Source organism: Histomonas meleagridis, assembly GCF_020186115.1.
Source record: "Histomonas meleagridis strain 2922-C6/04-10x chromosome Unknown contig_20, whole genome shotgun sequence".
NCBI lineage: Eukaryota > Parabasalia > Tritrichomonadida > Dientamoebidae > Histomonas > Histomonas meleagridis.
Window position 1 is genome coordinate 945,196 of NW_027150805.1, and position 16,296 is coordinate 961,491.

General features: G+C 26.1%; 2 protein-coding genes across 2 annotated transcripts; both read left to right on the top strand.

The window, feature by feature from the left end:
* Window positions 1-7,936: 7,936 nt before the first annotated feature.
* GO595_002877 (uncharacterized protein) lies at window positions 7,937-9,625 on the top strand (the record flags this gene model as incomplete). Its single annotated transcript, XM_067915835.1, has 1 exon — window positions 7,937-9,625. One exon carries the CDS (start codon window positions 7,937-7,939, stop codon window positions 9,623-9,625), a length of 1,689 nt encoding a protein of 562 aa, XP_067776678.1.
* Window positions 9,626-15,838: 6,213 nt separating this feature from the next.
* GO595_002878 (uncharacterized protein) lies at window positions 15,839-16,255 on the top strand (the record flags this gene model as incomplete). The annotated part of the gene is made up of 1 exon (XM_067915836.1): window positions 15,839-16,255. The coding sequence occupies one exon, from the start codon at window positions 15,839-15,841 to the stop codon at window positions 16,253-16,255; it is 417 nt and encodes a 138-aa protein (XP_067776679.1).
* Window positions 16,256-16,296: the final 41 nt, after the last annotated feature.

Below are 16,296 nucleotides of genomic sequence, written 5' to 3' on the forward strand. Positions count from 1 at the left end.
ATTATGGACTTTGATTTATACATTTTCATCAGAAGATATACAAAAATTGATAAAATATCTTCACCCACTTGAATCAGAAATACTTAATGATCTTTCAATAATATTAAGTAAAATCGAAACGTATGAAAATTTAAATAAAATAATTGACTTTACAAAATCACTTATTTCATTTGGAAGTCCAAATTCAATTTTATGGAGAATTAAAATTAATTTTTATGAACATAGACAAATTATGAATGAAACAGATGCAAAAAATGAAATTTCACAAATCGAAAACGAGATAAAGATTATTAACAATGTTGATAAAACATTTTGGAATCCAAATGATTATATACAACTTTTAGAAAAATCAAAGATTCCATTAAAAGAATTGATTATTCAATTTTGTAAAGATGATGAAAAAAAATTAATTAGAAGTAATATTGAAAGTCTTAGTGAAAAGCTTAAAGATATTGAAATTCAAAATCGAGAAATCAAATCAATAAAAGATCAAATAATTACAAGACTTATTAATGTTTCTGATCAAAATATAACAGAGAAATATTATAAATTATGTGAACGAATGGTAAACAAACTTTTAGAATATATTAAACATGGTGAATCACTTAACTTTCATTCTATTGAATGGCCAACATATACACCATTAGGATCAACAAATGGAACAAACACAAGGCAAATGAAAATTTATGAAAATATTGTATGGTATTCTAAAATCCACAGGAAATTTATGGAAATTATTGATGTAAATAATTCCAATATATTTGAAACAATAATGGATTTAAATGAATTTCCAGAAATGGAATCTGTTCATAAATATTTAATTAGTTGCATATTCAATAATCCAAATTCCAATGGAAATATGAAAGATACTGATTTTGATATAATAAGCTCTACATTAAATGCTGCATTTCTATATAAAATGCATCAAGATAATGTAGACTCAGAAATCCTTAAGCTTGATAAAATATTAAATGATCTTGCAAATAGAAACGAAGTCACAGAAGGTGAAATTAAATGGGCTCATGACATTGGAAGAAAAACTGAAATTAACTTTGAAATTATTTTACCAAAATTTAAACCTATGGATCTTATTTTTATGTTTATTAACTTCATCAATGAAAATGAAGTACAAAATGGTTTATTTATACAAAATTGTAATAAAAACGAAATAATTGATTCATTAAAATTCATTCGCCATCAAAATTTCAGGAAATTTTCCAAATGTGCTATCGAGGTTGCTAAATCAATATATCGTAATTTATATGATTTTAACTTCCAAGCACCAAATGATATTTTCGAATTTAAAGAATCAATTCGAGAAAAAGTAGCAGACAGAAAAGACTCAGAACAAGAACTTCTTTCATCCATTTTATATATGTTTGAAATTGCAGAAAGATTTGATAACATTCAAGAATATCAACTTGAGTTTCCTGATATTATATTTCTTGAAGATAATTGGATGAAGAATAAAGAATATATTAATAAGAATCCATCATTAATTTATTGGTTATGCAGAAATCAAAAATGTGCAAAACAACTTCAAAAGCTTTATTCATCTCAAATTAACAAAATTAAATCACAAAAAAATAAAATGCCATTTTGGATTTTTGTTTTAAGACTTATCTCTCCAATTAATATAATTTCTTTAGATTTCAACAATCCAACAACAACAAACAAAATCATTAGTGAAGAATTACATAAATCAATATTAAAAAAAATAAAAGAAAGATTAAATAATCAGGAAATTGGAACTAAATGGCTAAATCTTTTGCTATCAGCAGTACCTCATGAATTTATTGATCAAGATATAGGATTACTTTATAGTTTATGGCGTTCTTTATCAGAAGATAATATCAAATTAAATGAAGTTTTAAATCAACAAAAACATAACATAATTAAAGAGTTTATTAATGAAATTGTAAATTTGACTTTTGATAATAATATTAATGATATTATTAATTCAAAAACGAATTCTAAAAATGAAACATTAAAATTTATAATCGATCCAAATAAATATGTTAAAGAAAAAATTAAGATAAATACAATAAATAAATTTAAGGAGATTAAAACTAAAGAACCATCAATTAAACTATTAGAATTTCTTGAAGTGCAAAAAAGTGATTTCCCTAAATTTGTTGAAAGTTTTACTCAGACTATTGCTGAAGCATTGAATAATATAAAGAAAGAACACTATGAAAATGAAAGAAATAAAAAAATCAAAGAATTAAAAAAAAAGGTATCAAGTTATGAGAAATTATTTAATATGCCAGACGATAAAATATTACAAACAAACATAGATAAAGCATATCAAGCAATTAAAGGATACAATAAATTATTTGATAAAAGTTCTTCAAATAAAAAAACATTAATTAAGACTATTCCATGTCACACTGATCTGTTAGATATCCCATCAGAATATTATCCAATTGCTGAAAATATTAATTATGAGGAATTCTTTCCTAATGAATCTTTCAAACAATTTGACCCCCAAATTTTTATAGGTTCTTACAATTGCTGTGAATTTACAAAACTTCTCGTAGAATTTAAACAAAAAATGAGATCTATAAAAGATTTATTTAATGCTTTTGAAAATTTAGAAAATTTGAACGAAACTATTTTAGCTATTCCAAGAGAATTGTATAAATCTATAAAAGCACTCCAAAATTCAAATGTCATCATTTTAGATTCGTCAAATTATAAAGCTGAAATCCAGACTGAAATTAGCAAACTTAACGAAACATTAGATCAATTTCTTGGTTATATTGATAATTTTATAAATATTATCAATGATGTTGAAAAATATTGGAATGATGTTTATCAAAATAAATTACCGAAAATGTTTTCTATTCTTTATAATATTCCATTTCCATCATTAATATCAGAGAAAAATATTCCATCATTTCGAAATATTGCTGATTCTAACTTCTTTTCTATTCCCATTTTAAGTGTTTCTTCGAATAATAAAATTATCTGTTGTTTTAAGTCGCTTAATTGTCCAATTGGCCCAATAATACCATCATTGTATGAAGAAAAAATTTTCATTAATTTTATTTCATTTATTGATAAATCATTTTCAATTAATGTTATAACTAATCAAGAAGAATATTCAGATATTTTCAACGCTAATTATAATATTAAACGAGGAGAAGTCGTTCATCTTCCAGTACCATTTCCTTCACTTATAAACAATGATAAAACAGAAATCGAAATTCAAACTGAAATTCATTTTACATCGCAAACATATAATGAATTAATTCTTCCATGTAAATTTAATTTTATTCTTGTTCCATTATCATTACTTATTAAATGTGAAGAATATGATTTATCATATAAAGATGGAAGATATCAATTATGTTGTCAAGAAGCTTTAACAAATTCAACGATTACATTTAAATTCAAAAATTATTATCTTGAAGAAAAAATGAATTATGAAACAAATATAGAAAGTCTCGAAGGTAATACATCTGATAAACCACAAATAGAACCAAATGAAGATCAAGTAACGATTAAGCTTCCTTCAGCATCTAAAATGTCTCGATTCCATTGTAATTTTTATTTGAAATTTTCAGCAAATTTAGAGATTTGTATTCATATGGATTTATTGCTGGTTCCATTTGATTTCAAATTCGAAATTTATGATTTTTCAAACAAGAAGTTTGCTGATAAAGAATTGATCTTATATTATTCTGAAGAAGTTAAAGAATTTCAATTACGTTGCAGAATTTTAAGTAAACTTTGGATTGGAAAGCAAAATGGGAATTTTGATTGTAATTTACCATATGGCACCAACATTCCCGTAATCCCAGAAATATTTATTCAACAAAAATTTGATTTTGACATAATAATAAAAATAGATCCACAAAATCTAAACAATGTTAATTCTAATTCAAATTGTAAATATTATATTATGATAGAATCACGTAACATGAAAAAAATGATATACGTAAAATTCCAAGAAGCACCAAAAAGTGTTCTCTACTCTAAAGATTCAAGAAATACAAAGAACATTATACCTTACAACAAAAAATTAGATGAAGATATAATGAAAAGATTTCCTATTTTAGCATTTTATGAAGAAAAATGGGAAAAAATAACAATAAATAACCAACTAGATCTCACTAAAGTATCTTGTTTAATTACACCTTTTGGTTTTGAGTTAGAAACAAATCCAAAGATTTCCTACAATGATGATATAATTAACGTTTCTAAGGGAGAAATCACTTATGTTCATGGATGTAAAGAAGGTTCCTATGAAAAAAATAATGATCCACAATACAAAAGATTCAATCATGATTATTTTCCTATAATCGGTTTTGATAAGAAAGAACAATGGTTCCCTGCATTTACAATTTATCCTGAAATTGATCAAGATTTGGATGAATTAGAACCAAAGAATGAAAACATTGAAAAAGCAACTGAAATATTAACAAAGATAAAAAGTCAATTTGCTGTTAAAAAATACACTGATTTGAAGAATGTTCAATTAAGAAAAAGAGATTTTTCAAATTTCATTTTTATGTTAATTCTGAAAACTAGAAAGAAAATGTATAATATATATAACTTAATCAAAATATTACCAAATGAACTTCAAGAAATGTTACAAAATCAGAATATGTTTTCAATTCCAAAAGGAATTCAGAAAAAAGATTTAATCTTAAAAGTATATGCATGTAATTATATATTTAAATTTTATAAGATTTTTAAAGAAAGATACGAAAGTTTAGAAAAAAGAAACTTTATGTTATATCAAGCACCATCAAATGAACAAATTAAAGAAGAAATGCAAAAACTTCGTAATGAGTATTTTGAAATCAAACAAAGTGCCATAAATAATAGCGATACAATCATTTACAATAGAAATGTGTATATAGAACGTGATTATAATGAAAAGAAACAGTTATTAACACAAATTCCAACTGAAGATTCAAGATCGAAATGTTACCTTCTTACTGAATTTAAGAAACCTGAGAAAAAGGATAATTTCGATGAACGAGATATTATAAAGCCAATAATAATAAATCAAGACACATCAATTGATTCTAATGAACTTCAAATTGAATTACCAAAAATTTCAATACCAGAAGATTCAAATAATGAAACGATTTCTTCTTTAATACAATTTTATCAAACATGTACTCAAGGTGCAAAAGTCCTTCCTATTCATATTAGAAACTTAAAGATGTCTTCGAAGACGGTGGATCTTAAATCAACACAAGAATATTTTTCAAAATTAACACAAATATATCGCGAACTTCCATTAAAAGATCACTCATTTTTATCACCTTATATAAATGATTTTAGTGAATCATTTGAATTAACTACGAGTAAATTAAGTCGAGCAGGTGTTGACTTTAGTCAAATTAATTTACCGCGAAAAGTAATTAAAGCGTCAAGAAGAATATCAAAAGAATTCATTCAATTACCTCAAAAGAAACCAATTTTCATTGAACAAAGAAATTGGGAAAATACCGAAAAACAGAAATATGATACGAAAGCTATTAATATATTTAATTCAAATGAATTATTTGTTACTGAAACGAAAACACGAACAGAAAGTAAATTTGAAAGTAAATTACTTGATATTCAGGAAAAGAAAGAAAATGATAATTCAATTGTATATGAACAACAAAATATTCAAAAATTTAGTGAAATTAATTATAAAAATATTATAAATGAGAATCAAAATGTAATAAATAAAGAAAAAGAATCTGAAGATATAAACGAAAATAATGAAAATAATGATTCAGGAAAAGATTTTTATATCTATGATAATCAAAAAACCACAAAAGGTGGAATAGAAACTGAACAATTTGATGGAATTACTTCACAATTTACTGAAATGGATGGAATTGAAAGGGTAATTAATCGTATGAAAAGTATGGAGAATGAAGAAGATAATGTAATTCAGAAATCAAATGGATATAATATAAGAAATGAATTATTAATACCGAAATCAAATAATTATACTATAAAAGATCTTATTCAACAAAGTTATTATTTAAGTTCTTTATTCGTTAAAGTAGCATCAGATTGTACAATTCCATATTCGAATATATGTGCAAATATTTTAGTTGATTGTAGTTCATTTATATCAGATGAAAATAAAATATTTAATATGTTAATTATTTGTGCATTAACATGTGCACTTTCTTCAATGGAAATTCCATATTCAGTAATTTTAATTGCAGACGAAAGATTTAAATGTGTTATTAAATCATTTGAAGAAAATCATTCATATATTATATTACAAAGAATTTTAGATTGTATCTTAATTAAACGATATCGAACTAATTTAATTAATTCCGTTCAATTTGCTATAGATTCTATTCCAAAATCAATTCTTGAAACAAGACCAAATGTAGCATTTTTCACATTTACTGATGGTATTGATGAAAATCTTGTTCGGACAAAAGTATGGGCGAAGTTATTATCAAATCCTAATTTTTCATATGGATTTATTTTTATTAAATCGAAACAACTCAAAGGAGAAAACTTAGAATTTATTGAAGAAAAATGGCATAACTTTGAAAACGAAACGAAAGAATATAAAGCACAATCACTAATCATAGTAACACCAATACAAGCCGAATTTAATGAAGAAATTGATAATTCATTATTGAACATGTTTGCTGATGTTATGGAACGTAAAGAAAGTCAACAATTACCTCCTAAGTATAAAGAAATTACACTTGCAGAAATACCAGAAGATATACCAGAATTAAAAGATATAAATCATTTTGAAAGTCTTTTAAAAAATGTAGATTTTACTAAATTAGAAGGTATTTATTCGGGAAGAACAAATGTTTTAAATACCGTTAATAATCACGTTAATCAATTAGAAATGTCACATTATCGAAACAAAACTAACAAAATTATTTCAATATCAAAGATGAATGATAAAAAAGAATTTGAAACATTTCTTCATGATTTTATAGAAATCAAAAGAATTCATAATTCATCATTAGAAACCGTGTTTAAACCAAATAAAGCATCACAATCAGTATTATCATCGACAGGTACTGATTTTGATATTACAGCATTAATATTAAATATATTAAATCCTGTTCCAGATCCTTTAATATATTTAGTAGAAAAAGGAGGATTAAAACGTAATTATGATGTAACCATTATTATTGATCCATCTATTTCATGTTTTAATGAACTTTCTGAAGCTCATACTATACAAACAATTCGAAATCTTTTATCAATATTAACAAATATTGATTTACCATGTTTCAATTTAATTATTGCAGGATCACCAGCACCAAACATTTTATGTTCAGGTATTAATACATTTGAAGCATTAAATATAAAATCACCACTTTGGGAATCTTTATTTTCAATTTTAAAAAATCCTAAAACTAATATCGATTTAGCATCAGCTATTCATACAGCATTTGATTTAAAAAGATTACAATCTACAGATCATTCAAGTTTATTATTTATCATTACAGATGGATTATATCAACAAAATGAACGAAAATTAATTATTGAAGAAGTTAATTTATGTGTTCAATATGGTATTAATACAATTGGTATAGGTGTTGGAATATATCCAAAAGGAATTGAAAACTTATTTTCTCAAGTTGTTTATTCACCAAATCCATTGTCTTTATTAAGAACAATTGCATCACTTTTTAGTGATGATTCATTAGATAAACTTGATGAAATACGTCTTATTCATGGTTCTGAACCTAATCAAATGGAAATGCATAAAATAATTGAAGATTTAATACGAAATCAAAATAATTTATCACCGTTTTCAGAACTTAAAAAAGAACTTCATGATATCATACCAACACTTGATGCATTTTCTGATTTTTATAATGAAGAAAAAGATGTTGGAAATGCAGAAAAAGGATTTATAAATCCAACAGGACCGAACACCGAAATGTATACAAAAAATTTATTGGAAGGACAAAAAATATTAATTGTAATGTTATGGTCAAATGAATTAAGCGGAAAAGAGAAAAAATATGTAAATCCTAAATACATATTTGAGCCGAAGGATGGTCAAACTGAATGTATTAAAACAGCAGTAGAATATTTTGGTATTGAAATCAAAGTTGTATTAAATTATTATGATGCAATACAAGAATTAACGAAACAAACTACACAAGGTTTCTGTGATTATTATGCTACATGGGTAATATGTGGGCCGCCATATCCAATTTTACCACAACAAAATAATCCACATGCAGATCCAAATTTAGTTGGACAATTTATTGATGTATTAATTTTGTATTGGCAAAATGGCGGTTCAATTGTCTTTTGGGCTGAAGGAGATCCACTTCATTATCAAGTAAATTTATTCCTTCAGAAAGCACGCTTTAAAGAATTAGAAGATAAATGTTCCGAATTAAGAATTGGCGGTGAACATAAAGGAGGAAAAATATTATTTGGTGATGAAACAGGGGGATTATCAAAGCCACAATCATTTAATCGAAATCCAAAAGTATTTAAAGAAATTCAAAGATTTCCATTAGCTCATAATCTTGGTAAAATATTTGAAGGAATTACAATTTCATATGTTCAAGATGAAAGTAAGATGAGCCCATTTATTCCATTTTCTAGAGATTCATCTGGTGGAATAAGTTCATTATTTTATCCAAGTCATGTAACATGTGATTATGGCGATATTATAATTGATTGTGGATTTACAAAATGTTTTACTAAGATGAATAAAGATGGAACATTTAAATACATACAAAATATTGCTGGATGGACTGCAAGACCTGAAGTACATTCCAGAGATAAAAATATTAAACCTAAATATTGGCGTCCAAAAGCAGTTATTTATACAGTTCACGAGGGTATCAAATGGAATGGATTTTCTGATATAATAAAACATCGATTATTTGCAATCGATTGTTCTGGATCTGTTCGCGGAAATATATTTTATCATTCAGAACTCCGAAAAATTATCGAAAATGAATATAAACCAGGCGATAAAATATTTATATGGTCAAATTTAGAACATCTTCAAGAAAAAACAAGAAGTCAAATGGAAGATTTTATGAATAATAAATATGGTAATGAAGGAACATATTCAGATCTTATTGCAGATATAGTAGTTACTGCAGGTGAAAATTATCATGATCATTTAATCATTGTTACTGATGGAGAAGTTCCTTTCGAAACTGTACAAGCAGGAGATGAAAAAATGAAAGCAAACAAAATCAAATTTAAACATGTTACCACATATTTAATTAACAATAAAAGTAATGAAGTTAATTTATCAGTAGGCGCACCATATAGCAGAAGTTGTCCTAACGAAACATATTTAATTAATGCGCCAGATGTAAAACAGAAACAAGAAAAAAAAAAAAAAAAAGATTTAGATGCGTTAAACGAAATAGGAAATATTTCGACATATCAACAATTTATCGAAAAGTACAAATTACTTGAAGAAGCAATACAAGCAAAAACAGTTGGAACTAAAGGCGATGGACAATTACAAAATGATTTGGATTTAATGAAACAAAGAATTATGGACTCCAATGATGAATACGATGAAAATGAATTCCAAGAAAAATGGAATGTTTTGTTTAACATGGCTTCAGGAGCTCTACAGCATGCTTTTACACTCGATTCAATAGCTGCCGCTAAAAAAAAAGGTCGATAAATAGAAGTAAGGAGGAACCACCAACTACTTTTCTAAAACGAATTTCTAATTTCTTCAAATAACTTCAGAATTTAGCACTTATTGGTTTGCCAATAAATCAAATTTTCAATAAGATATTTTGATTTTATATCAATATACATTTAATATATTGTGAATATACACTTTTTTATTTTATCAAGATTGAAGAGTTTTTGATTAATCATTTTTAGTTTGAGACACAAAACATCAAATGTTTAGACTAAAAAATGACATCATTAAGTAATAACAAAAAACAAATTTAAGGATTTTTTATTAAGATTTTTTTTTTTTTTTTTTATATTTTGTAAAGATAACTTTAACTTTTAAATCAGTAATATTGATTGCTTTATGCTGTTGAGTTTATTTCTCTGTAAAAAAAGAAAGTCTAGAATAAAACATTCGAGTAATCAAATTTATTTGTCACTTACTTTGAATGAGCGATTATTTTAGCATAACTTATGAAACATTGATCATCTTTTCATAAATGTTATTTCAATTGATTTTTGAAACTATAAATAAATAAAATTCATCTAGATTTGAATATATTTCGTTATCATTGATTAAAGTTCTTCACCGTGATTAGCATCACGGAAACGAAAGCACTAAATTCTGACTGAAAACAGCACTACAAACTAATTAAATTATTTTTTACAGCACTTATGTGTTTATCTTTAAATGGTCATATAGAAACAGTTAAACAACTTCTTGAACAATAAGGAATTGATGTTAATGCTAAAGATAATTATTTATTATATTTAATATTTATTTTAATGATTTTATATTTCAAAATAATATTTGGAAATTATTTAAAATATTTGAAACAGCACTTATGCATTCATTTTTAAATAGTCATACAGAAATAGTTAAACAACTTCTTGAACAATTTATATATTATCCAAAAACTATTCGAAATACATTTATATATATTTTAATTAATCCAAAAAAACATTTCCATTTTCTATAAATTTTTATTAACATTTACAACTTTTTATATATCTTTTTGTAACATTTCTTTTCTTTTAATGTTTTCTATTATATTATTTACGTTATATTGTTTCATCATATTTCCGAAGACAGCCGAGAAATCAGTCACTTGTACCTTTTCGTAATTGTTTAACCATTTTTCGTCCGAAATATATTTTTCCATCAAATGTTTTATGTTTCCTTTTAGTTCGTTATTAATATTTTCATCATTAAAAGGAAATGGCAACAAGAAGTTATCAATGTTATTATTATTATTTAATGAACCGAACACAGATGACGAAGAAAGTACTGAAGAGTTTTCCATATTAATATTTGCGGAACTTTGTGAATTATTTTTATCATTATTCACATCATTTTTATTTTTATTTTTATTATTATTTATTGTAATGTTGTTATAAGAATTACAATTATTAATTATTGTATTAATTTCATTTATATCAGAATCATTAATACAATTTAATTGTTTCATTCGCATTAAGTCTATTCGCGGAAGATGTAACTTAATACATATCGAAATCTTTTGGATTTCTTGTAACATAATTTTTAATTTATTAAAATTTAAGAAATAATTATCATCGAAATATAATTCACGTATATTATTATTCGAGCTAAATAACTTTAATATATAATTCGATAATAAATTTCCGATATTATTATGTGTTATGTCAAGTAATTTAATTGATTTATTACGTATTATCCCATTAAATATTATATTAAATGAATCAGATAAAGTATGATTCTTATCACCTGAAATACTTAAGTTCTTTATCGATTTGTTTTGTGCAATTGCATCACTTAATTCATTTAAATATGGAGATTCATTAAATAAACATCCATGTAATGATAAAAACATTAAACTCTCCGAATTCTTTATAAATTCAATAAACCCTTTTCGAATAGGATTCCAATCATATGAAAGTTTTATAATGTTATGATTATTATATGAATATAAAAACAATTCAAACTCTTCCCATTGTGATGGAGCTTGCATAGCATTACGTAATGATAATGAAAACCCTTTAGTGTTTGTATGATTAGAAATAGAAATAAAGATCTTCTTCATGATATTCGATGTAAATTCAACTCCATCTAAATATAATGAACTTAAATGTTTCGGTAATATAATGTCCGTTTTGATTGGAGATAAAAAACGATTTCCTGATAATCGTAATTCATGTAATAATATGTTTGGATTATTAGATAAAACTTCAAATACTTTGGTTAAGTCTAACGAACATTTAATTAAATATAATATCTTAAGATTGGGTAATAATGTAATGATTTGTTGGAATTGGATAAATTTCGATTCACTTAAAGATAATGTCGTTAAAGATTGGAATCCAATGTTGGAATGAAAAAATGTAACTAATGTTTGATACCCTTTTAAGTTAAGGCCATTAGATATAAATAAACTCTTTATACGAATGCGATTTAATATGTTGTTAATCGAAGTGGAAAAATTAGGCCCAAAACAACTGTTATAAAAACCTAAGTTTTGGATACGAGTTTGCGGCGATGTACATAGCGCATCAACAAACTGTTGGAAATTGGCTGAAATAGGCTCAAATGTTTCAATCGTGGTTATCGTATAATTCTTAATGATAAAATCTGCAAGTAACCCCCAATAGGTTTGGCTGGGCGCTGTTGGCTTGGGTATAATAATGCGCTCAAAGAGTGGAAATACATTTAAGGCATCGAGAATTAAATCTAAAAAAAAATGATGATCTTTAAATATCTCTAATTTAAGAATTTTGCTCTTAGGACTATGACTCTTAAGAGCATTCCTGCATACTTTATCAACAAGCTTGTATAAATCAGGTGGTGGAGATCTAGATGTTGTATGTGAAACAAATTTAATTCGATTGCACATTGCTTCGTGAATAGTACCAACACCTAGAAGAATACTTGATGGAATCGAAAAATATGGTAATTCCATTTTTGGAATAATTGTCATTAAATGTTGGACAATTGTGGCTAATATACCATCAGCACCAGATGCAGAAAAAACATAATCTGAGTTGCTGGTGTGAATTTCAAAAGAATCTGGGCTTGAAGAACGAATTGAAATAATATGGTCATATCGTATTTTTTGCGATAACTTATAGCCTTTATGAAACGGGAATGTTCGGTTTTTGAAGATATAAATGTAATAAAGCGAACAAACAATAACTCTATCTTCAGCATTTCCTTTTGAATCAATTCTTTGCACATATGCTGTAAGAAATATTGTGCTTTCACCCTCAATTTCATTGGTCTCCTGAATTTGTTGGAGAAGCCCAGGCTTCATGCAAAGAATCTGCGGGAGGTAGCTTTGCTGATAAACTTGATAAACTATTTAAAAATTCAACGAGAGATTTCAATTAAATACTTTGAAAAAAAATTTGCGTTATCTCAATTTTGAATGGTACAGAATCCTCCTCAGAAAAGTGGCTGAACGATATTGAACCTGTTCCCAAAAAACCGTATGACCAAATATTAATTCAAAAGTAATTTTAAGGAGGCATTGCACTGGATATAGCTAGCTTTGTTTCATGAAACAAAGAAGAAGAGTAGTGATAAAAACACTATGTTTTCAGTTCGAATAGATTTTTTTTGTCAGCTATAAGCCTCCAAAATTTGTACTTTTTTTTATTAAATTTTTGATTATATCATAGAAGAATTAACAAAAAGGAACAACAAACTTTTTTATTTTTAGGAAAACGATCTACTTAGGAATAGTCTCTGCATTTCATTATTTAGGTATACCTGGAGTGAGTGAACCAAAATGTTCCAACATTATTATAAAAATTTTGCCTATAAACATTTTATCAGCTCAAAACATATTCGTATCAACACATGTAAAATAAATCCAACGAAAAACAACATTTTGGACAATATATTTAAAAATAGTTGAAAATTTTATATTTTATTTTGTTGCATTATCTTGACTTATGAGAGGGTTATCATCCAACAATTGTTGGTCTTTGTAGTTATTCATTAGTGTTATTGCCATTGCGGTGAAATATGATATAAGTGCAGTAAATATCTGATACAATATAAATGCTATATATTGATAGAAAAGTGTACGTCGTAATGCCAAGAAATCCTTTACTAATGAGTACACTCTCAAAATTAGAGCAATGAATGGAATTAACGCAAATGAAAAGAGTTCATTTACAGTTTTTCTTTTCTCTTTATCGAATTTTTTAAAAGCAATTATAGTATTTATTATACATATTATTATAAGTGTAGCTAAGAAAACAAATAGTTCCACATAAACATTATTTGACATTCCACAAACAAGAAAACTAGCAATGACTGCAATGGGATATATACCAAGAAAATAAACTTTAATAATGATATTAAAATCGTTGAAGTAAGGTTCTATCATAAAGTAATTGATGAAAATGATGAATAATGTATAAAAAACAGATGCACTAATAAATTGATGATCAACATCCATATAAATCACATTAAAATGAGCAAGAACTTCTAAAATGAGAAATACAATAAATTGAATAGCTGAAATAATAAGTGGTGTAGCGTATTTCAAGGTGTGGGCTTTGGTATGTTTCCTGATCCACATTATTAAGGGAATGCTAAAAATTAAAGAACCAAGGCATGCTACAGTAGAATAAATTAGCCAATCTTGTTGATAATCAGATCTGCAATCAGGAAAATCAAGGTGAATGTGAACTTTCTCATTTAGGTAGGTAGAGCAATAAGCAAATAGAAGGTAATTACTGGTTGTTTGGTCTGTAATTATTTGATATGAAAGAGTACTTTTGTTAATATCATACAAATCATAAAAACATGACAAAAACTCTGAAAAAATGGATGAAAACCCCATGGAAATAACAATAGTTTCATTAAGTTCTGGATTTTCAGGAAAAGAAAATATTGCATGGATTGTAGAATTTTTTCGGAATCCATGAGGACCAAATCGTCCATATGGAGAATCTTTTGAAATGTCAAAATCAAATTTAAGAATGCAAAGAGATAGCAAAAGAGAAATCATTTCCAGTCTTTGTGTTTTGAATCGTATCGTGCTTTACATTTTTTGAGGACCACACATTCAAATTTTGTTTGAATTGAACGATTTTCGGTGGTTAACATTTTAGTCAATTTTTTGCAGTTTTAACGGGTTTACAAGAGAAAGTGCTTTTTTCAATTTTCTGGAGTTCCTAATCGGAAATCTTGAAATATTTTTTCGAAATTTCCATTTTGATCTTTTCTGGAAGTATTATGCCGCTGCCTCCTTTTACTTTTTGTATGTGGTTTATTTACACATTTTTCTTTCTAAATAACTTGACAATTTTTTTATTAGCTTTTGAAAATGCTAAATCAAGTGCTGTTTCAAATAATCTCTATACCATTTTGTATCATGTTCCTCACACAAATTTTCAATTTTATTTTCATAAAGATAAAGAAAAATATCATTTCGATGATATTTGATTGCTATTTCATAAGCCCTATAAATGATGAACCATTTTGTTCACATAAATGAATTATTTCTTCATTTCCACCTGCAACAGCATATTTACCTGTTTTATCTAATTTTGCTCCATTCATAAGTAAATATTTAAAACATTTAACAGATGAAAAAAATGCTGCATAATCAATTAGTGTGACATTTTTTACATTAATAAATGAACATCTTTCATAAAGTGATGGTTCAATTATTTGATTAAAATTAAATTTTGGTTGTGATGATATTTCTTGAAGTTTTTCTATTTCATCATTTCGAATGGTTTTTGCAATTTCATTTGGATTGTGTCCTTCTTCAATGAATTGCTTATGAAGCTCCCAACATTCTTTGAGAGCTCTTCATAATTTTTTGAAAAATCAGGACAAAATTGATCAAATATTTTTATTGTACGTTTTGTCGACAATTTTATATTATCTTCTGTCATATTCATTATGATTTGTTCAAGTTCAGAAAATAATTCTATTTCTATGTTTTGGTGATATATTTTTCTTTTTTACTTGAATCTATTTTGCGTTTTCGCATAGCTATTTAAATAGCTAAAAAAGATCTAAATTTTTTTAAAAAAGATGTTTAAGTCAATATTATGTGGTTTATCGGGAAAGTGCGTTAAGTATCCCCCATTTTCATATAATAACCGCCGGACTCAAGATTTTAAACGGGTTCCACATATAGCACTTTTCACTTCAAAGAACGTTATTAAATACAAACGTTTAGAATTAGATTTTAGCTTAACAATTTCCGTCATGGAATTACTTAGTGGTCCTGTATTCGAAGCTCAGCAAGAAACAATCGAAGCAGTTGAAAAGCTTATTGAAGAAAAAGGTGTTAAAGCAAAAGCTTTGGCTCAAGCTCAGAAATATGCTCAATCAGCAGCAAATTATATTCAAGATCCAACAAGCAAACCACCAGAATCTTTCCCAGGAATTCAATTTAATCAAGAAAACCTCAATGACTATTTTGAGTATTACTTAGTAATGGATTATTTAGAATCTATTGGGTTAAAGTTTGCGCCAACAGTTTTTAGATATGAAAGTCAAAACCCATCAGAATTTGTGGATCGAACTTATCTTGAACAAGAAATGTCAATTCGTGGATATGACAAAACGCCATGTTTAGTACAAATAATTGAGCAAATCAGGAAAGCCAAAGGTAGCAAATAAAGATTTCAATAATTAGTAAAGCATTAATTCCATATTATATT